The sequence below is a fragment of the Macrobrachium rosenbergii genome, chromosome 12 (genome assembly GCF_040412425.1).
Source record: "Macrobrachium rosenbergii isolate ZJJX-2024 chromosome 12, ASM4041242v1, whole genome shotgun sequence".
Taxonomy (NCBI): domain Eukaryota; kingdom Metazoa; phylum Arthropoda; class Malacostraca; order Decapoda; family Palaemonidae; genus Macrobrachium; species Macrobrachium rosenbergii.
The window spans coordinates 111,966,853-111,991,665 of NC_089752.1; the positions used below are offsets into that span (position 1 = coordinate 111,966,853).

The window sequence follows — 24,813 nt, forward strand, 5'->3', positions numbered from 1 at the left end:
TTACTACCCTAAAACAATTCTCCTCGTATTTTACTTACATTTCTTCTATTTATTTATTTATTATTTCTTAAATCATTTTTTTTCTTTCCTAATAAGTGGTCTCTTCTTTCTGTTTTCCTTTTTACCTCCTGTTACGTCTTTCAAATGAACACCACGTTCTTTGGAAGCTTGAAATTCAAGTCAATGGCCCCTTGGGTGGGCTTGTTTTCTATGTCGTAGTGTTCGTATATTCTAAATAATAATAATAATAATAATAATAATAATAATAATAATAATAATAATATATCAGCAAGAGGTACTCAGACTACAGTCTCTCTCTCTCACTCTCCAAAAAAAAAAAAAATACCATGGATAGTTTTGTGTGAACAGTTGACTTCTCTTTCTTTTGTGCTCGCCACGTCACGCCCTGCCCCCAACGTCCAAACCCCCTTCCCACCCACCCACAACCCAAGCTCCGCCCGCACTCCGCGCATCCAAAGCCCCGCCCCCAACCCTACATCGAAAGCTCCGTCTACCTCAAAAAGAAGAAAAAAAAAAAAAAAAACAATAGGCTCCTGTCACGCGCCTGTAGGATACCACGTGCACAGTAAAAGACAATAAAAAAAGAAAGCGTAAATTCTCGTATTTTATTTGCCTCGTATCTTGTTAGTGACGAAATGTATGGAACCATTGATAAATATCGATGGCCTCTGACTTCAGAGTTATTTAAAAGAGCTTTGTCAGTCTGTTCGTTTAGGAAATACGATATCATCTTCCCAAGTTATTTCTTGCGGGGTTCCCCAAGGCTCCATCCTGGGTCCAGTTCTTTTCCTAATTCATGTAAATGATCTATGCGAAAATTAAAATGAAAAAAAACTGTGACGTTGTAAAATACAGATGATATACAAATAATTCCTACAGGAGAGATAGGTGACACTGAGGGCTTGGTTAAGCGAGCAGAAAATATAGTACGTGGCGCAAAAGTTTATTTTCGGAAAAACGGCCAAAATGTTGATTGACAGGAAGACTCGGCGCATCCTTATAGGATCTAGGCAATATATTTCTCGGGTTCCTTCAGATGTAATAATAAAAGTCAATGATACTAGCATAACTCCTAGTAAATACATGTATATATATATATATATATATATATATATATATATATATATATATATATATATCTGTGTGTGTGTGCGTGTGTGTGTGTGTGTGTGTGTGTGTGTGTGTAATGTTTGATGTAATTTATGGAGTAAAAGTTCTAGTAACCTGTTTAGATATCTCGTCTATAGGCTTGTCATACGACAAATATTGATCCATAATGTAGCCTATATATATATATATATATATATATATATATATATATATATATATATATATATATATATATATATATATATATATATATATATATATATATATATATATGTGTGTGTGTGGATGATTATTTGTCATATATAGACACGATAACTAAAAAAGATTACTGGAGCTTTTTACTAAATATATCGCATCAAACATTGCATTGATTCTAATACCCGGAGAACAATAGTTGAATCTCTGGTTCTAATTATTATTAATTAATGTTCTACCATATGGGGTATGGCCTCCAAGTTCCTCCTTTAATAAAACAAGTAAAAAATGCACCGAAGTTTCTTCTGCGCAAACGAGTTTTCTGTACAGCCGCTACAGCATATAATCAAGGCCACTGAAAATAAGTCTACCTATCGATGGTCTCGGTATAATACTGTATGAGTCGTGGCCCATGAAACTTTAACCACGGCCCAGTAGTGGTCTATCCTACATCGTTGCCTGAAGCACGTTTTTGGCTAACTTTAACCTTAAATCAAATAAAAACTACCGAGGCTAGAGGGCTGCAATTTGGTATGTTTGATGATTGGAGGGTGGATGATCAACATACCAATTCGCAGCCCTCTAACCCCAGGAGGTTTTAAGATCTGAGGGCGGACCGAAAAAGTGCGGACAGAAAAAAGTGCGGACAGAAAAAGTGCGGACAGAAAAAATTGCGGACAGAAAAAGTGCGAATAGAAAAAGTGCGGACAGAAAAAAGTGCGGACAGAAAAAAGTGCGGACAGAAAAAAGTGTGGATAGAAAAAGTGTGGACAGAATAAAGTGCGGACAGAAAAACTGCGGATAGAAAAAGAGCGGACAGAAAAAAGTGCGGATAGAAAAAGCGCGGACAGAAAAAGTGCGGACAGAAAAAGCGCGGACAGAAAATAGTGAGGACAGAAAAAAGTGCGGATAGAAAAAGTGCGGACGGAAAATAAGCGCGGACAGAAAAAGTGCGGACAGAAAAAGTGCGGACAGAAAAAAGTGCAGGCAGAAAGAAATGCGGATAGAAAAAATGCGGACAGAATAAAGTGCGGACAGAAAAAGCGCGGACGGGAAAAGTACGGCGAATCTCGAACCGGGCGAGTAGGGACAACAGAGAGAGAGAGAGAGAGAGAGAGAGAGAGAGAGAGAGAGAGAGAGAGAAAGAGAAAGAGAGAAGTTAGAAGTGAGTGTTCATTACTCGTTCTTTACAGCGTCCCTTCGCCCCCCTAGCTGCAACCCCTTTCATTCCTTTTACTGTACCTCCATTCATATTACCTTTCTTCCATCTCGCTATCCACTCTCTTAACAAATATTTCATAGTGCAACTGCGAGGTTTTCCTCCTGATACACCTTTCAGACCTACCTACTCTCAATTTTCATTTCCAGCGCTGAATGACCTCATAGGTCCCAGTGCTTGGCCTTTGGCCTAAAATCTATATTCAACTCAATTCAGTAATGTACTGCCTGAATAGTTATTTCAATTCCCGTGTGTATGTAATATTCAGATTGTTAGAATGACCGGACAAAGTAACGAACTGTGTATTCCTCGAGCAAATACAGATATTGGGGGCAGCATTCTAAGGTTTGTAAGACCATCGAACCGGAATCAGTTGCCGAGTAACTTGAGTAGAATGTCACACTTCAAGGATGACGTCAAAAAAGACCTTTTATCTAGAGAACCTAGTAAACCTTACATAGTGTTACTGGTAGGTGTGAGCGAAGGATTGTACTGAACCAATAAAATATAAAAATAAAAAGCAAGATGTCTGTCATTGCTAATTTAATGTAAAAAAATTCAACTTGTTTTCTTCAGACTTTTATCTTCGTTAGATCACAAAAGACGGTTTTGTATTATGTGTAATATTTATTCGATTGATTTCTCATTCTTTCGCTTTTTTTTCTTAAAGTTTCTGCTAAGAAGGAATACTTCTCATTTGGTTTTCTGGCTTAAAATGGCGAATATTCTCTGCTTTAATTCATCTTATTAAGTGAAAACCATTAGTTTTTTTTTTTCTAATTAATCTTCTAGCTTTCAAATAAGCGGTTACAAGCAAACATAGCTGTAATGGTTAAAGTTGGTTATTATTAATTTTTTCAAACTATAAAAATAATAGTCATTATTATTATTATTATTATTATTATTATTATTATTATTATTATTATTGTTATTATTATTTCCAGATGATAAAAATAACATTCATTATTATTATTATTATTATTATTATTATTATTATTATTATTATTATTATTATTATTATTATTATTATCGCAATCCTAACAGAAAAAGCAGAATGTTACGAGCCTAAAGGCCCGAGCATCAAAACACGTGAAACCGAAATGAGAAAATAAGAAATAAACCACATAAAAGAAAAAATAACAAAGCAAACAAAACAACATCAGTAACATAAAGGATCGAATAAAGCGAACGTCAAATAAACTATGACTATGATAGTTTTTTCATTTTTTTTTTTTTTACCCGAAGATGAAAAAAATATGGATGGCAAAAGCAGAAAGAACACTGTCTGGATAATCTTTCGATTCAGGTCGACCAAATATGGCGTATAGTTTCCCAATCAAGTTTAGCAAATGATCCAAAATAGTTTTTAAATCCACTAAGAATTCAGGGAAGAAGACAGAATCAATACGTTTTCTTCATACGTGAATTGGCTGATTCACCTCCAAAGCTTCTAATACAACGAGATATAAAATATAAATACCATAGCAAAAACAACGCAAAAATCAAAACGAAAATACGGATTTTCATCAACAGAGCTTATTCCTTCTTCGCTTCATATTCTCGTTCCCATGGAAGCAGTCTATTCTAATAATCATAATCATAGTAATAATGATAATATCGGGAAAAAAACCTAGCGGCGACCTACAACAGTCGATAACCAAGTCGGTAATTAATTCGTTGCTGAGGTCAAGAGAGGCCGCCTGAATTTTAGGAAACGTCCAGTTTCGAGAATCAAAGACTGATCCCGCAATTTTGCTGCTATGCTACGAGGAGAGAGAGAGAGAGAGAGAGAGAGAGAGAGAGAGAGAGAGAGAGAGAGAGAGAGAGAGACTATACATTAGAAACATATTCCTTGTAATGACGAAATTCTCATTTTAACAGTTGAATTATGATTTTACAAATTATTGGTACTATCGTCTTCTTGATACAAACGTGCATATTATTCCTTCAGACAATTGGTGCTCTTTTTTTTTTCTGACGCAAACGTGCACATTATGCCTTCAGATAATCAAACATTGCCTTCCTGTCGAGCAAAAATAAATAAATGATAAATAGAAGCAATAGAACATATAAAAATGGCGGCTCATGTGTCGTCAGAACGAGCCGGACGGCCAAGGGCAAACGCGCGCCGTCGTCGGCACAGCCAGCAAAACCATTTACGTAAAGCATACAGAAAGAGGACGTTTCGCAGGGAGTTCGTTACACCCCTGTTGTGTATAAAAGGAGGAGGCAGGCAAGCTGAGCATCACATTCGTAGGTTTTTTCTCGTTGTGAGCATCTTCAAGGAAGAACAGCAAGACTTAGAGAGCACTTTAGTCTAGCTCGATTCAGCCAGTCGAACGGTCCGAGTTGTTTTATACTCTGATCGCGTTTCCCTCCGGCTCCCAGTGAATTCTTTTAGCTTTTCGTATTGCGGCGACGTCTTTAGTCGTCTCAGCTTCAGTGGTACAGCTTCGGTGCTACAGTTTCAGTGGTACAGTTTCAGTGGTACAGTTTCAGTGGTACAGTTTCAGTGGTACAGACGAGGACACTCCGTAAGTTCCGTCAGTGTTTCAAGTTTCGAAAAGTACCTTTTAATTACAGAGGTCCTCATCAGGTCTCTTAACGCCTATAACTCCTTGTCGTACTGCCCTGTAATCTGGGTTTTCACTGGTTCCGCTTATATTGTCAGTGCTCTGAAATATTATTTTCTCATTGTGATTATCTGACGACTCTGTGCGATGGGTCTCGGCGACCGTAACTTTTTAATTTTTTCTTAAAGTTTATTGTGCCTTGTGTGAAAGTTCATTTCACTTTCATTAATCTATTCGGTCCAATAAATTTTTTAATACAACCTGTTGGCTATTCAGTCATGGATTTTATTCAGCGACTTCAGTTTTTCAGCTTCGATGCCTTCATGTTTCACAGTTGGTCTGACTTGTTCATTAACTTAACTCGTTTATCCGCCCTTAGACTCATCCCAAGTATAATTATCATGGTCTCTGATACAGTTCCTTGATATTTACAGTTTCCGAGTTACGTGAACAACAGTTTTAGTCTATGGTTCATCAGTGACTATACTGTGACCGGGAATAATAAGTAAAAAGCCACAAAAAGTTTGTTGAAGTTGTGCAAACGGTCGAAAGCTCGCTTTTTTTTTAGCCTGTTTTGTATTTTGAAAAATACAGTGGTTCATATACATTGTTGATGCTTTTTGCTTAATAATTTCAGTTATTTAGTTATTCAATTTATCATTTCATTTTTTGGCATTTGTAAACAATGGCTCTGAATTGCAACTTTTTCTTATCAGTTTTCTTTTGCGAACAATAGCTCCAAGATATTTGTTCCATCGTTCAGTGTCTTGACTTTGTGCATTGCATTTTGTCATTTTCTCAATTTTCTAACTTTAAAAGAGTAACGTCATCTCTACTATTTTGTTGATATTTTCAGTGAGTTGTCTATTATTTTTCTCTTACTTCTATATCAATTCTATTTGAAGTTGCATGCGAACAGTGGGATGTCCGTGATTAATTTCTTTTTCTCTTGCTTCCAGCTGCTGTGGTTACCTGACCTATGGGCATCATCCCCTTCCTGGATACCTACATCAAGCTAGGCAACATGCTGCGGGGTAATCGGAGGAACCGCGGAGGACCCGAAGATACCGGGAGAGACGAGCAGGGAGGTGACGCGGACCGCAACGCTCCCAGCAGCCTGACGAACGCTGGACCAACGCGGCGAAGGTCTTCGCCGGACTCTCTGTTCAATCTCTGCCTCCAGGCACTGCGATTGCCAAGGATGCAGGCCGAGCATCGCTATGTGCTAATCCACTACATCGAGCTGTACAACGCCCATAGGATCAACATGAGGCTTCGTCGAGAATATGCATCAATCAGGAGTGAAGTGCTGAGACTGGAATTGACCATGTCTCAGCATTTCACAGGCTCAAGCCTTGAACCTCATCGCATTTACGGGGCTAGCTGGGGGAATCATGGAGAACCTACGGCTATGAGGCATGAATTGATGTTAACGGAGGCCGATCACAATAACAACGTTCCCAACTTAAGCCATGGACCAGACCAGCGTCGTCATTTTGCAGAATACAACGTCGAAACGAACTCCTTCAGCATTGACCTGAGCCATTTTCTGGCGTCCGCGGCAATCGGAAGTGAACTGCTGGGAACAGAACAGGACATATCTCACAACTTCATGGACTACTACATTGACCTGGAAATCGTCTTCAGGGTCAACTTGGGGATTTTTGGAGAACTGGGAGCCACTAACTGGGAAAGGCTGAGAATGCAATTAGTCCTGATATCTAGAGACAACATGCAAAGAATCGTCGTCAGTCTGACACTGGTCTTTTATGTGTTGCTGCCCGAGGACTGTTGCACTGAACTGGAGGGGATGATAAGTCTGGTTGATAATCACCTTCTTTTCCGGATTAGGATCAACGTACTCCATCTGACACCACATTTGACTTTCTATGATAATCTGCCCATTGGCAATTCACCAACTGTGCAATTCGACATCACCACGCTAAGACCTCTGATGAGCATCCCAGCGGTCACTGCACCTGAATCACCTTTACCTGAACCCCCAAGACGTATACGTGCCTATATGAGGGCTAGGAACTTGATGGCCGCGAGAGAACAAGGCATTCCTCCTGAACTCCAATTAATTTCACTTGGTCAACAGAGTCTTTTTGCGCCAGACACTCCTCCCAACAAAGGGCCTGCACAAAGCAAGGCTCCTGTGAATAGCTTCGGCAGCTGCAAGAGGGAACCCATGTCCTGCAATCTCGAATATCTCCGTTTGAGGGGAGTCAGCCTTGACCTCCATGACATAGAGGAGGAAGGCAGTGATGAAATGGACAACAACGAGAATGCGCACCGTTGCAGCATCTGTGGAGAGGCACTTGACCCTAACCACGATGATGCTAACGACGAGGCCAGCCTTGAGCCGGCAGCTGGGGAGGAACTGGAAGAAATGCAAGAGGCAGAGGAGTACGAGATCAGACGAGCTGCTCTTGCAAATATCTTACACGAATTCTTCCTAAGACTTGCTTCTGCAAGCAAGAATGCTGGGCCACCACACAGGCAGCCTTAAGGAGCATCCCTAGACTAGTACATAGAATTTCTAAGATTAGAAGACAAGACGTGGTGCCCTAGACTAGTACATAGAATTTCTAAGATTAGAAGATAAGACGAACTGCTCTGCAAATATCTTACACGAGTTCTTCCTAAGACTTGGTTCTGCGAGTAAGAATGCAAGGCCACCACACAGGCAGCCTCAAGGAGCATCCCTAGACTAGTACATAGAATTTCTAAGAGTAGAAGATAAGACGAACTGCTCTGCAAATATCTTACAAGAGTTCTTCCTAAGACTTGGTTCTGCGAGTAAGAATGCAAGGCCACCACACAGGCAGCCTCAAGGAGCATCCCTAGACTAGTACATAGAATTTCTAAGAGTAGAAGATAAGACGAACTGCTCTGCAAATATCTTACACGAGTTCTTCCTAAGACTTGGTTCTGCAGTAAGAATGCAAGGCCACCACACAGGCAGCCTCAAGGAGCATCCCTAGACTAGTACATAGAATTTCTAAGAGTAGAAGATAAGACGGACTGCTCTGCAAATATCTTACACGAATTCTTCCTAAGACTTGCTTCTGCGAGCAAGAATGCAAGGCCACCACACAGGCAGCCTTAAGGAGCATCCCTAGACTATAAGAATTTCTAAGATTAGAAGATGATTGACAACCTGGACGCTTCCTTAAATTTAGAATAATTTAGAATAGTGTTAGAGACAACACGATTAAGCGGAAGCTACAGTTATGTCCACCTTTCCATGACGGAAAATAAAGAAGTTATGATATGGGGCTTATTTTAGCCATAAAAATTGTCTTTCTTTTGAGACACGGGATACATTGCCAAAATTGATTAACATCAATATCTACTTCATTCAAGCCCTGTATGAAAACTTCTTGTAGTCAGGAAATATTACATTAGAATGTCTTACTTTAATTTCTTGTGTGTACTGTAAACATTGTAACTGTGAAACTGCTTTTTTCACTTAAACTGTAGAAATTTTGATGTAGATTCTTGTCTTCAAATTCAGTTTCATCAACTTCGCACAAATATTAGGGCAGAGTAAAAAAATTTTTAGAATGTGTATAATTTATTGTGTCAGTCTAAAATAAACTTTGCATTCTACCTGTGTTCTTTCTCTCAAACCCTGTTTGCTTAAGGTATTCAATTATCTGTTTGTATATATCGTGCTTTTCAAAAAAAAAAAAAAAAACATGTCAAGATTTTTAGAATTTGAAAATTAACGAAGTTTCCATGATGAACAAACAGAGATTCCACTATATAAGTTGGATACAGGATCAGTCCACATAAATAAAAAGGCCTGCACTGCCATAACATTGCAATAAACTGAAAAATTTACACCAAAGGTATATATAAAATTCTATATATAAAATTCTTTGATCTATCGATAAATATTGGTGTGAAAATAAATTCCAAAGTCAAGAGGAGAGGCAGTAATTCATCTCATCCAAACTGAAGAAAACTTATTTATTCACTTCGCCTGCACAAAAGACACAGAACTAAATAAACAAGTACTATTCTTTTCATTTTAATACATTTTATCTGTTTATCAATTTATTTTTTCTTTTTTTCTTTTTTAATAAGTGGTATCTCTCTTCTTTCTGTATTTCCCTTTACTTCTTCTTGTTTCTTGCTAATGAACACCTTAATATTCTTTGAAAGCTTAAATTTCGAGTCAATGGCCCCTTTGGTGGGCTTGTTCCATAGGAATAGTTTTCATCCACTGAATAATAATATAACTGGAAATAAAATCAATAATTTCAAAGGCAGTTTAAGGAGAAGCAAGCCGTTAACAACGAAAGTAATATAAAATGAATATGATCCAAAAGGAGAGAATCGAAACTAGCAAGAAGACTGAAAAGGGAGGTTCGTCCTGTCCTCGATTCGTTTTAACGGTCGTCCCCAAATGAGCGTTTCTCTAAGTCAGTGGTTCTTAACCTTCTTCAGTGTGTGCACCCCTCCCGAATCAGCAGTCAGTTCTCGCACTCCCTGAATTGCTGAAATAAAAAAAAATTATAATAATAAAAATAATAATAATAATTATTATTATTTTATTTTATTTTATTTTATTTTTTGCAGAAAAAATAACATGCGTATATAAAAATATATTTTGCTTTAATTATTCATAGACACCCTCGCACCCCTTAGGAACCGGCTTCGTAACCCCCTAGGGGTGCGAGCGCCCCTGGTTAATAACCACTGATTCGAGGCAGAAAGGCAGAGAGTAACTGTTTGGAATTTCAGGCAGAAAGAAGAAGATGAGGAGGAGAATGATAGATAGAAGAAGGAAAGGGGGACCTGACACTATAAATAGCGAACGCCATACGAAGTTGGTCAGCGACACTAAACGATCCTCCACGGGAACAATTAGTTACAAATTTTCATGTTAAAATCAACCTATCGAAAAACGTTGACAGATATACGTATGCAAATGTCCATACTCAGTCATAGAATGACAAAATTTACTGTTAAACGGCTGTAGATACATAAGGAAAATTAATCATTGGCAATGACTAAAAGAACTAATTTCGTGAATACGTTCACCTCAAATAAATTTCAAAATACACTAATATTTAACACAAATTTCTCTCCTCGTTTACTAGGAAGTAGGTAATTGCCATCCACATACTGACAACTGGAGAGGAAGGGTCTTCTCACGTCGTAAGATGAGGGAAAAGAAATTCATCACAAAAGCTGACAATAATCCCTAATAAATCTTCCATTATCGAGGAAAAATTCCTCAACAGTAGTGGAATCAGTCTGTAATAATCCACATGGCGCTCTTTGCCAGTCTATCGACCTTTTCGATTCCAACCACCCAACATATGCTGGTGCCAGACATAATAAACTTCCTGGGCCACATAGTTCAGTTAAAGGGAGTAGTTGTAGATACGATACCATCTGGAATAAATGCTTGTCATATGGAAACGGATTGCAAAATTGGCTGGCCTTTGCGAGACAAAGGTAGTGCAACAGAAAGTCGTTTCCAAAAGAGCCATGCTTGTGCTGTAAAATGAGATGTTAATGAGATCCCTCATCAAGAACGCTGTATAAATATAAAGTATGCATATCTGTCTATCTATCTACCTATAACCTCTCTCTTTATTTCTCTTTATATATATATATATATATATATATATATATATATATATATATACATATATATATATATATATATATATATGTGTGTATATATATATATATATATATATATATATATATATATATATATATATATACATATATATATGTATATATATACATACATTATATATACATATCTATGTGTATATATATTTATACATATACATACATATAATACTCTATATATATATATATATATATATATATATATATATATATATATATATATATATATATATATATATATAAAGAGAGAGAGAGAGAGAGAGAGAGAGAGAGAGAGAGAGAGAGAGAGAGAGAGAGAGAGAAATATCAATCCATCTGCTGACTTAGAACACTGGATGAAGTATACATCCTGTAACGGAGAAATTACCGTTTCATAAGACGAATTATAAATATACTCGAAAAACTAACTATTATTTTCTTCTTAACGAGACCTAGCTGTGTGTGCAAGCGGATATATCACAGCCTAGTCTTTCTGGGGCAACGAACAACAACAATAATAATAATAATAATAATAATAATAATAATAATAATAATAATAATAATAACAAGTCAGTGGTTGAGGAAAATGGCGGGCATTTAACGCCATATTGTTACTGGAGGTTATCCACCCAGGCGCGGTCAGCGCGCGGCCCTTTTCTCTCGAAACTTCGCAAGAGACGCGCGAATGCCCTTTCCACAGGGTTCATTACAGTAAGGAAGGGTATAAAAGAAGGGGGCACGCACCCCAAACTTCAGAATCGCAAGCCTTCCGTTGTCAGCAACATCCTCTATAGGAATCCCCTACTCAACACACAACTTTCTACAGGTAAGGATATCGAGGTTCTACTTCATGGAATTTGATCAACTCCTGATGCAAATCTTCCTTGCAGCTTGACTTATCCTTTAGCTCTTAGCACAGACCGTGGATTTGGGAATTCGGAAGTTAGTCGTGATGAGTTGTGGTAATATTTAGTTCTTCAATTTTTATTTGTGGTTATCTCATCATTTTTTTTTTTTTTTTTTTTTGCGTGCTGATAGTTATGAATTCTTGTGAATCGTAGTTTTCAGCTTTTAGTGTGTCAGATGAAGAGGCTCTGTGGTTGTTTCTCCACTCGCTTATTTGTTTCTCAGTTCTAATTGTCACTTATTAAATATAACTATAGTTTTAGTTGACCGGATATCTAGTTCACATCAGTTATTTGTTCCCCGTTTCCAATTTCTTTAAAATATTTCTTTATCGTTATCATTTTACACTGAATACTAGGAGTGGTTTGCAATAATTTCCCTTGCCTACTCCTTTCAGTTATTGTGGTATTTGAACGAAGAACTTCACCCAGTTGCTGGGCAACGTCCACTGGGTTAATTGGAGGCTTCGTGTAGAATCCCTGACTTCCAGGATGGAAATGCTGGCACTGGAATCAAACTCGAGCTCCTGTACTAGTCTACGGAGTCTCACTCCAGGAAGGAGGCTACATTTCCCAGGGTCTCTGTTCGAGTATTGTCTCGAGGTACTGGAGTTGGCATTGAGGCTGGCCGAGCGTCCTGATTTTCTAGAGTCTGACGCCGAGCGGGAAAATGGTTATCATAGCTGGAGCTATGCTGGAATATATGGAGCAATCAGAAGACAACGCTATCTGAGCACCATCCTCATGAGGAGAGTGCATACTCCAGCGCCTCTGTTCACACAGTGCCTCGAGAAATCTGGGTCAGAAATGAGACTGACTGAGATAAACAATTTTGGAGAAACTTGCACCAAACCAGACAACAGTTACAGTTTTTACTGGAGGCATCGTGGGGAATCCAAAGCAATCAGTAGTGAAATGCTGAGAGTGGAACGAAACACGAGTTCTCTTGACAGCTTTTGGAATGCCACCTCAGGGAGGAGGAGGAGAAGGGTGTGTTCTGATACATCCGTGTTCATATGTTCTCTTGAGAAATCAGATTCGACAGTAACCCTGACCTACATTAAATTGAGGAATGCTGACAAGTGGAATGATGCAGTATCTGAAGCAATTAGAAATGAAAAGCTGGGAATGGAACTGGGCACTGGCTTCAGTAACAGCCTGTGGTGTATCGCCCTGAAGAGGACACCGTATTCTGGAGCATCTCTGTTCATGTACTGTGTCGTGAAACTGGAGTCTCTGATGAGGCTCACTGAGAATCTTTCCTTCAGTGAGCTGGACAAAATTTACACCGCTATCAGGATGGATGGTGGAGAATATGGGAAGATAATGGGCGAAATGCTGGGAATGGAATTAGAGATGAGTACTTGCAACAGTCTAAGGTGCCTAACATTAAGTGAGGGGCTTCATTATCCAGAAATTTCATTTGTGAATTGCCTCATGAAACTGGAATCCACACCGGTTCTGGTCGATAATCGCTATTTTTTACACTCCTGTATGGAACTAGACAACATTTTCGGGGTTACCGGGAGGAATTATGAACAATCTGACGAAATAAGAAATGAAAGGCTGAGAAGGGAATTAGCCCTGAGTTCTCATGACAACCTGTCGAGTGCCACCCTTACTGGAAGGCTTCCTCCTCAAGAGTTTCTGTTGATGTATTCTATCAAGAAATTGGAAAAGGTTAGGAGGTCAGCAGAAAATTACTTTGAGTTGAAGGTTTCGTATAAGATGAGGCTCCAGAGCGTATGTGAGACTGTAAAGGATGGGGCAGCTCTTTACGACATATCAGCTGCGGGTTGCAAAAATGTCATGTTAAGAGACCCAAGGACAGAGCACGTCCTGATGAAGATAGTTCTAACTGAGTTTCCTTTATGTGTCACACCAAGAACACCATTTCTTGGTGAACTCATTCCTTTGGCTGGATGGGGGAGGGCCATTGAAAACCGAGGTATTTACTTCAAACCCTTAGTCATTGCTTTAACGGGAGAGGCTTCACCAAGCATTATTGTGCCTGACACTGAGTCACGGTATGCGGCTTTGTACAGTGAAACACCTATTAACTGTTTGAGGCGCAGGCAAAGGGCGCGTGCCTCCAACAGTTGCAGCGATCAATGTAGGTCCCTTTATTGCAGTGACTTACAAAACTCAAGGGAATGCAGTGAGAAGGTACCATGCAATATCTCGATTGTGCTGAGTGGATGTAACTCTGAAGAGGCAAGTAATAGCGACTCATCATCATTGTCTAGCCAGCGGCCTTTGATCAGTGAGCTAAGGAATGCTTTCGGAATTCTCCAATATGCAGATGCTTGCAGTATGGATGGCCTTATACTGGTAGCAGGTGAAAACCCCGAAGAAATGCAAGAGGGAGAAGGAAGGGGAGAAAGACGAGCTACTGTAGGAAATTTCTAGCGCGATTTCATCTTGTTTACCCGCCATCAGGGAGAGGATACGAGGCCCCCATACAGGCGTCACTAGATGAAGCCATCTTTCGAGATGATTCATCTTAATAATGTTACTATAATACTTCAAAGGTCATCACTGTTCTATGTTTTAATATTTTCATCTCCAAAGGCCATCACTACCTTTGTGTTTTATCTTCTTCATGTGTGTGTGAACTTTGTAGACATAGGCCTACTACTAGTATAAGTTGAACTATTAGCCTTAGAAACATCAACAATTACGACTTTTGTAGAGATTTGCAGGCATATCATTATGAATCAAAATCAGGGAATTTTGAAGATTGTCATTCACCTTACAATTGTAAAGGTTTTTTTTTTAATCTATAATAGCATGCGGGATAAGAAGTCAATTAGCGTGAAATGACAGAGTTAAAGATAGGTGACACTGACGTGTCTATGAAGCACGGGAAAGTTTGTCAAGAGAGGGAATGTCTGGTAATTAAGACAGCTCTCGTTTTTAGACATAATAAACATTTTCAAGATGATCTGATGAGGTGAATGATCATTGGAAGACAACAATATAAGTTGTTTTCTAGGTAATGTTGTAATATTACAAGTGTTTCAGTGACTGTTTATTGCTTTTCTTTGATAACAATGATGTGCAACTTTCCAATGCAGTTAGATTGATTTTTGAGTTGGGTTTTTGAGGGTAGGAAAATTAGCGTAAATGTTTAAATTCTCATTTCTTGAATGAAGATTAGTTGGTATTCAGTTTGTATAGTCTTTTTATTATTTTTTTTTTTTGAGCTGACTGTAAATCTGGGCAGCTGATATCACAGAAGTAATCACGTCTGGCTGCTTATGCTATTCAGCATCCTCCGTAGCTTACGATATCGGCTGTGGATATTTAACGTCAGCTTAAAAAAAAATTATTATAATGCTAAAGTCAAAAACTGTACAAATATTACAGTTGCAATATCTATTAAATAGTGTAATAAAAGTAATAAGATGTTATTAAAGTATTAAAGTATCATATGTGCATTTCCTTAGCATCAATAGTTAAACAATTAGACCAAAAATGTTTATTTTCAATCACTTTTTAAGATATATGAAAAACTTCATAATTAAAAAAAAACTGATTTAAACGCTTTTGCCTAAGTTGAAAAAACACTAACCATATTTCTTACCTAAAATAGTTATATAAACTTTGTCACAATCCCGAAATAAAAACCAAATATTCATCGAAGTAAATATAAATTTTTTTGTTAGCTTTCAGAATAAATCTCGATATATATATATATATATATATATATATATATATATATATATATATATATATATATATATATATATATATATATATATATATATATATGTTACAGTCAAACTGTGAAATCAGTCATTTCGTGAAATGACTGAAATTTCAGGCAGATAGCGAAATGCACTTAGGGACATTTGATCCCCAGGAGCTAGTACTAAACACGGCGAAATACATTTGACCCCCCCAGGGACTAGTACTAAACCCGGCGAAACAGTGTAGGTGACTCACTGTTTCGCCGTGTTTAGTACTAGCTCCTGGGGGATCAAATGTCCCCTAAGTGCATTTCGCTATCTGCCTGAAATTTCAGTCATTTCACGAAATGACTGATTTCACAGTTTGACTGTAACATATATATCTATTTTTTACTTTTCTAAAGCCGGGATCAGTAACACATGTTCATCGCGACAAATACACGCTTGTTTTGGGATGAACCCTCTCTCTCTCTCTCTCTCTCTCTCTCTCTCTCTCTCTCTCTACCTTAAAAGAAGCAAATATTCAGCTCAGAACTTCAAATGTATTAGATTACTGCTGAAAACTGACATAAATTTCCTTTTGTCAATCAAATACCAGGTCCGTCTTCAAGTAAACGGACTAATAATAATAATAATAATAATAATAATAATAATAATAATAATAATAATAATAATAATAATAATAATAATAATAATAATTAGAACATGAAGATAAGAAAATAAGTTAATATTTTCAATGTCACTATCAGATTGCAACGTTGCAACGCCTCAGAAACAAAGATGGTTGCACGGCTAGAAAAAAAAAAAACGTAAAATCAGCTCGTTTTATTTACAAAATATGAAGAAATATTGACGTTTCATGTCAGACAACAACGACATGACTCTTTTGGTCCAACATACATTCCGGAGAAATCTAAAATTCATTTCAATAAAAGTATTTCATTCGGTAGCTAAACGCACAGTAAGTGACATAATGGGAGAATGACATTAGTTTTCAAGGAATCAGGGTGATATGCGAGTCGTTAATAACAGAAAAAAACTAAAGTAAGACAAGACTTCAAATTTCTCATAAGACCCAAACTCCTTCCCGAGCTCTTAGTATTGCCTCTCATGAAAATGTACGGCGCTCGTCTAGATTAAAACACTTTCCATGACATGAAGATGAATGATACATTTACCATTGTACCTCCGAACCTTTATATGACACTCACCCTTTCTGAAGGCCAATATACAGACGGGCGGAGATAATCAGGCAGGGAGACACATATCTGGTACAGTGGAAGAGAGAGAGAAACAAATTCATAATGAGAACCATTATGATAGGATTCACGATTATATTTATCCTCACAGAGAAGGAGGGAGATAGAGAGAGAGAGAACAAAAAAATAAGAAAAGAATAATGTGGATGAAGATGAGTAATGGGGGAAAGAGTGTAAGTACATTCACTTTTTGAATCTTAGTACATCTATATATATATATATATATATATATATATATATATATATATATATATATATATATATATATATATATATATATATATATATATATATATATATATATATATATATATATATATATATAAAGCATTAAGCTACAAACGTCCTTTAATATCAATTCGCTCTACCTCGGAAATAACATATTTTTATATATGTTACCGAAGGAATTTTTTAGTTGATAATAAGTTCGTCGTCCCGTGGGCTCGACCCAGCGAAGGACAAGAACTCAGGATTACAGTGACGCCTTAGCCCACAAAGCCAACAAGTGAGGTGGGCTAATGCGTCACTGTAGTCCTGAGTTCTTGTCCTTCGCTGGTTCGAGCCCACGGGACGACGAACTTATTATCAACTAAAAAATTCCCCTTCGGTAACATATATGAAAATATATTACTTCCGAGGTAGAGCGAATTGAATATTAAAGGACGTTTGTAGCTTAATGCTTGTAGGCTATATGAATCACGGTGATGTGATAAAATTTCATTCATATATATATATATATATATATATATATATATATATATATATATATTTTATATATGTATATATAGTTATATATATATATATATATATATATATATATATATATATATATATATATATATATATATATATATATATATATATATATATATATAAATGCTGTCACCATATATTTATATATGTATATATATAGTTATATATATATATATATATATATATATATATATATATATATATATATATATATATATATATATATATATATATATATATATATATATATATATATATATATATATATATATATATATATATATAAATGCTGTCACCAGCTGATGACTTTCACAAACGAAAAGAATATTAGACTAAATTTTGCCTGTCATTTTTCCGTCCTTTTTTTCAATTGTTAGTGACACCTTACCATCACATTTCCCAGGAAACTAACGAACTTCCTCCTTTAATTCACCTATTTGTGCTTTATTCAATCCCCAAGTACATTTTATGAGAATCGTGTGAATAACTTGAATTCTCTTTTTGTAAGAGATCATTTGCATATCTCTGGTTTATGGGTCTTTCAATAAGTGAAAATATAAAGGGTGAATCACATTCACAGAATCTCTTTGTTTCTCGTGCCGTCTCTAAAAGGATTTTTGTAAAAAATAAAATTGAGAAAAATTCATTGTAATTTTGGTCAAACTTTATTTATCCTCAAAAAATTACAAAGCATATGGAATAACACTTTTAAAATTTATTTATTTATTTGACAAATCGACGACAATATTGAAACCGAATTAAAAAATATGAAATTGCAACGTACTGAAAAAAGAAATTTGACATAGATTTTTAAGTTTTTGACAAATTTGAATACATTGCTTTAAAGTAAGAAGAATTCTTGAAGTGCATTCCTTCACAAACGTCGTGGAAATTTGTAATTAAAAAGAAAATTTACAAATTTGCAGCTGACGGAAAATGAAATTTTCATACAAAAAACTAATGAGCAAATTTCATATTATTTTCCTTCATGGCAGTTATAAGACTGAGGCAATATTCTGGTAATAACATTTTTCTAGATATAGTTATGGAAACATGTTGAAATAACAAAAAAAATTTACATTAATCAGCGTAATTTTGAATTTTTATCATATTTCCAAACAATTATTTAAAGTTTATCACAGACTTTCAGTAAAATTGAAAAATTGTGATGTGAATTTTGACAAAATTTCAGTGATAGTTATTTGCACAATAACGGAAAATTTTCAATTATATGATGAAAGTACTGACATTATTTGCAAAAAAAAAAAAAAAAAAAATGCTATTACTTGGGGAGCATTTTCAGTATAATTCTCATCTTACAATGTGACCATATATTTCCCCTAGATGTTTCTGTCGGAGAGTTTACCGTACAAATTCAAACAAGCAATTTCATTCTTGAATTTAAAACGTGCCACTCCAAATTTCTTACATGAAATCCTTAAGAATAACAAATACAAAACGCAATGATGTTTGCCCTTTCCCAAATAACAATCAAATTTATGTCTGAAACAACAACTTCACTCCTAACTAGCGGGATAGCCACTCTTGACACTAACTGTAGCACACACTCTATCATATCTCGTCAATTAACCTAGTTTTCCACGTTGCATTAGATTATGGAAAAGCGTCCCACGCGTTGAGGTGTTTAAAAGTCATCGGCACTCTTTGTGCTAAGCTGGTTGAGTCTCTCAGGTGTTTAACCTCTGGTCACTGGACGCTGTCAAAGTACCATCGTTCAGAGACCCCTAGAACGCTGCCTCACACTCCTGGCCCGAGAGACGATTCTGAGGTAGTTATCACGCCAGAAATCACCGTCAGGCTCTGCTCCACTTTCTCCTTCTCCTACTTGCACTTCTTCAGGCTCTTCGTCATCTGCCGGCACCAAGTTATTCACTTGGAGAATCTCTGCAAATCGCATATTTGCAATGGAATTTGGCAGCTCACTGACCAAAGGCCGCCGAACGCTTTCTGTTATCAGCAATCTCCTCCTAATGGGCTCGGATCCTCCGCGTGACATGGGACTAGCCCTGGATAGGTTGTCCGAAATGCTGGAGTCTCTGCGATGGCGGTTCTCTGCAGACCTCGATGACCACCACTTTAATACCTCGAGACACCGCATGAGCAGAACAAATGGAGAAAGCCGCCTCCTCCTAGCCAAGACCCCCCACGCGTGGTTCAGCTTGTTGCCAACACTCAGGAACGAGCCCACTCTCATGATCTCGCTCTCGAATCCTTCCAGATTTTCATGAGGCCTCCAGTTAGCCCAGGATGCACTGTCCTCTTCGGTGCTGGAGGCAGAAGGATGGTGGCCCTCGGTCATCCTCATCATGAAAGCCAGTCTCCTTACACAATAAGAAACTAGAGACCTAGGAGAAACTTGTCCTCCTAGTGGTAAACTCCAAGAGATGTTATCAGGACGCCGGCTGGCTTCCATACTCGGCACTTCGCTGATGGTTACATAGATTTCCTCTTCATCAAAACTCCTCTCGCTGTTGCCCATCTCAAACAAGGGGTTGAAAAAGTTGACGAAACCCATCGCTCAAAAACCGCAGTCGCTGAAAGGGGAAATGGAAAGAGAAATTACTATAAATCACAACATAAAACGAAAACGTTAAGAAAATGCTTCAGAGTCTAAGCTGATGCGTTTGTGAAAAGATAGCTGAAATACGCATCAAGTCAAAGTTGGAAGCGTGGCATCCCTAGATAGTAAATCAACCACACACCAGGTAGTGAGTAGTGAGAAAAGAGGGAGCTCTACTTCTTGAAGCTGATCGCCAGAGAAGACTTTCGAATCTGATATTTGAAGTGAGTGCCTCTTCCTTATATACCATGGGTCGATACGAAGAAACTTCTAGAAAGGGCATTCAAGTGTCAATTTGGCAGATGCCAGAGCAAAGAGAGTCGCGCCCCATCCCTAAGACGATTTATGCCTGTCCTCAGTTGACCCCCTTTCGTAAAATGTACGTCTGCCTTGCTGTTGACCTCTTCAACGTCATCGTTCACTCTTTCCTTATACTTTTTTTTTTTATTCTTTGTCACTCAGAAAAACAATGCTCGTCTACGCAAGTATGTGAGGGTCAGCGAGAATAAAATGAGCTCGTACTAGCAACCAACAATGTACAAATCAAATGCTAAGATCTGCATTTTCTTCAAGTATACAAAATCAGTCTCTCTCTCTCTCTCTCTCTCTCTCTCTCTCTCTCTCTCTCTCTCTCTCTCTCTCTCTCTCTCTCTTATGTTCGTATGCCATATTCTGTCCGAAATTTATTTCTTACAACTAATTTGGTTTTTTAAATAACATTACGTGATGTTTTGGAACGTCACAATGTTCCAGCTAGCATTAGGCCTACGCATGCTTGTGCCACTAGCCTCCACTCTGATAACATCTCGTGAACACCAGTTACCTTAGGCTCTGAATTTCTCTAGTTACCTTTTATGGAAATGAAATTGTTTCTCGCCAAAACACGATTTATTTGCAAAAAATCAAATTTACGTATTTCATTACCAATCATCCTAAATCACATGCATATTACATTTCGGATCCCAAAATTGAGATATCAACCTGGAGAGTTTACTGAGATAAGAAAAAAAAAATATATACTGAACATCGTAAGCAAGATATATCAGAAAATGTTTAAAAAGTAGTGATAATGAAAAACAATAATTTAATTTATTTATGTAGAGAATGTCAAATATAAAAAGAATAAAAATAATTTTACAACAGAATTTCAAAATCATCAGCTAAAACATATAAATATGTATACATATGTATACGTGTGTGCGTTGCCGCACATAAGTGTATATGTATGTACGTATTTTTATATATAGTCTGGTAGTTAAAGTCACTGTCTATCTTTTTTTATACAAAGCAACAAAACCCCTTTATATCGAATTCACTTTACCTTGGGAAAAACTAACATCCAAAAGGAATTACATATGATTGCGCATCTTCCCCCGTCAGCTCTTGATAGCCAAATAGATAGTCGATAGCCTACCTGAGTCTCAAACCCAAAGGGCATAGGCTCGAATAATGGCCGAGTGCAATACACATATACAATTCAGTTTGGGTGTAAGATATTAAAGGGGTTTTGTGGTACACGAACACACACACACATATATATATATGTATATGTATATATATATGTGTGTGTGTGTGTGTGTGTTTGTGTGTGTGTGAATCTTTGTCGCTTATACACGCATGACTGTTTTTTTTTTTATTCACCAATATTCTGCCACAGATATCGCTTAAAATATCAGATTCAGTATAATATGGTAATGACGTACACCTAAGTGAATTATAACTGATCAGTGTTTCTGCACCGACCAGGATTCGAAACGTGAAATTCGGTGCATATCAAGTTTCAGTTGCAGAAACTAAATGATAACCACCTTCGGGTCAAGAACCTGTCACTAAAATCCACACCGAGGCCATTAGTCATCCAGTGTTACCAAATCTAGCATAATTTTATGCTTTTAGCATAAGTTGACCAGAGATTAGTAGCTTCGCATAAATTCTAGCATACTAAGGGTTTTAGCTTAATTTTAGCATACTTTCACAAAATTTTACATAAAATGCAGAAAATTCCTCGATTTTCATACTCAGCTATAGTGTTTCAGAGATGTTAAATTCTATAAACTGAAATATGTACCCACAGTGACGTGATAAATGATCAGTGAAGCGTGAATATATATGGATGTTTTTCTTCATGAGTAAAGATTGATTTGTTTTCCCTTTTTAGCTTTCATTTGTTAGTAGAGATATCAAAATGTTAATTATGTCTGAAGTGATTTTCACACATTTTTCAAGTAACTGTGTATGAGATCTATCAAAGGAAAAGGGTGTTTTATTTCAAGTTTTCTAACATGTAGAGATCATCAAATATATCCAATAATTAATTCAAAACATTGTCAGTCTGTCACATTTGTATCATTTCACCTAATATATAAATGTTTGAAATTTCCATTACGTCGTTGTTTTAACTCAAATGTATTGAGAAATGTATGAAATAATGATAGCATGTTAGCATAATTCTAGCATAAAAACACACCATATTTGACATGAATTCTTGCTATTTTTAGCATATATTTTTCGTCCGACTTGGACCGACTATAAGCATAATTTGGCAAAATTTTTTTGGTAATACTGCTGTCAATCTGTCAAGAGTCAAGACTGTCATCCTTTACCCCCAGTTACCAGTGAGCGTGTGACCTAAGTGGACGTCTAATTGCCGGTCGTGTAAAACTGAGTGACAGTTCTGCGGTTTTCGTGAATCACTTCGTCATTTGCGAGGGGAAAGCCGTAAGCTTATTTATAATGATAATTTATCAGTTCATTCTAAAGAAAATGACTGTGACGTGTTAGTACTTTTAAAATCCAAGTGTCCTCATTCTACTGATATTGAACACATTGCAAAATGTAGCAGTTCGTTGGCTGACTGGAAATAAAGGCGTTGCTGTACAAACACGTAGATGAATGGCCCTAGGCGGTATCCAGTAATGAAATGCTTACAGTAAAATATTGGGTTTATGGTTTAACGCCGGCAATTAGAAACAAATCGCATATGATTATAAGTAAGCCTGAGGTCACAAAGCTTTGATGAGTATCGGTGTACAGGATCACTGTTTACGAACATTTGTTTTTTTTAAAGGCCGCATTGATACATACGTGTCATATCGTTCATACACAATCAAATGTGAACAACCCATGCTTTAAAAGTAATTCGAGTGAAGCGTAATCATAAACTCACAAAAGTCATTTCAAAATACAAAATACAGTATATTAGAACCCTCTTGAGCGTGATTTACTACGTTAATGATGGATAAAAATCCAAGAAATAGTATGTCACATGTCAGTGTTAGGTTTTCTTAGACGTAGTATTGTGACAATGTAGTAAGGTATTATGGGAAAGTTAGGTTAGGCTATGGACGGGTAAAAGTATGATTGTATGTTATCACGTAGAGTAATTAATATACTGCCTTGGTGAGTATGCTATCATGTTGAAAGTCAAATAAGGAATGTCTGGTAATGATTAGTGTCACGGTTAAGTTTTCAGTATAACAGTGCCTCAATAAAATACATTTAGTGCAATTATTAATATTTTGTACCTTTCATTAGTGAAGGACTGATTTATAATTATGTATTTAGGTAGATATGTATGTGTATATTATATATGTATATATATTTATATATGTAATTATATATACACATATATATATACAGCATATACAATTATATATACATTATATATGTATATATAATTATATATAATTATATATGTATACATATAATATATACATATATATATACATATATATATATATATATATATATATATATATATATATATATATATATATATATATATTACTGTATATATACATATACATTTGTATGTACCGTATATGATATACTTACATATGTATATATACATATATGCATATATATTTATATATTTATTAATGGTATTATTTCACTTATGGACATTAATTGCTTTCAACATAAAATATAGGTTTTTCTGTTGTATTATGATGTGATTTGAATGATTTTGAGGTTTATTTCCATCGCAAATGAATACTTATCCTTCCCCGCAAAATGATATACTGTATACAAAATTAATAAAATTACGACTTGTCAGAATACTGCACCCCCTCTCCATAGCTAATACGGCAAAACTGTGTTTACTGATTACAGTTTTGCCGTATTAGCTATGGAGAGGGGTGCAGTATTCTGACAAGTCATAATTTTATTAATTTTATACAATATATCATTTGCCGAGAAGGATAAGTATTCATTTGCGATGGAAATAAACCTCAAAATCATGTAAATCACATCATAATACAACAGAAAACCTATATTTTATGTTGAAAGCAATTAATGTCCATAAATGAAATAATACCTTATTAATAAAGTAAATATTATATATGATATGCATATATATATTATATGTATATTTATATATATAATATATATGTAATATACTGTATGTATATATATATATATTATACATATATATACTGTATATACATATACATATGTATATAAACATGTATAATATATATATACATATATATATGTATATATGTGTATATATATGTGTATGTATATATATGTATGTATATATATATGAATATGTGTATATACATATTATACATGTATATATATGTATATATATATATATATATATAATATATATATAATGTGTATATATATATATATATATATATATATATATATATATATATATATAATCTATATACAGTATATTACATATGTATTATGTATATAAATATATATAATATATATGTATATTATATATAATATTTATAGTATATATATATATATATATATATATATATATATATATATATATATACATATACATATACGTGTATACATATACATTATATAAATATATGTTGCTTAAAAATAAAAATGACCTGTGGTGC

At 35.8% G+C, this 24,813-nt stretch overlaps 1 protein-coding gene across 1 annotated transcript in view; it reads left to right on the forward strand.

Annotated features, from left to right (window-relative positions):
• LOC136843881 (uncharacterized) overlaps positions 1 to 8,909 on the forward strand; it is a 163,673-nt gene extending 154,764 nt beyond the window's left edge. Inside the window, exon 2 of the mRNA XM_067112756.1 lies at positions 6,078 to 8,909. Coding sequence (XP_066968857.1) covers positions 6,098 to 7,630 — 1,533 coding nt within the window. The 5' untranslated portion in view covers positions 6,078 to 6,097 and the 3' untranslated portion in view covers positions 7,631 to 8,909. The remainder of the gene's footprint in view (positions 1 to 6,077) is intronic.
• Positions 8,910 to 24,813: the final 15,904 nt, after the last annotated feature.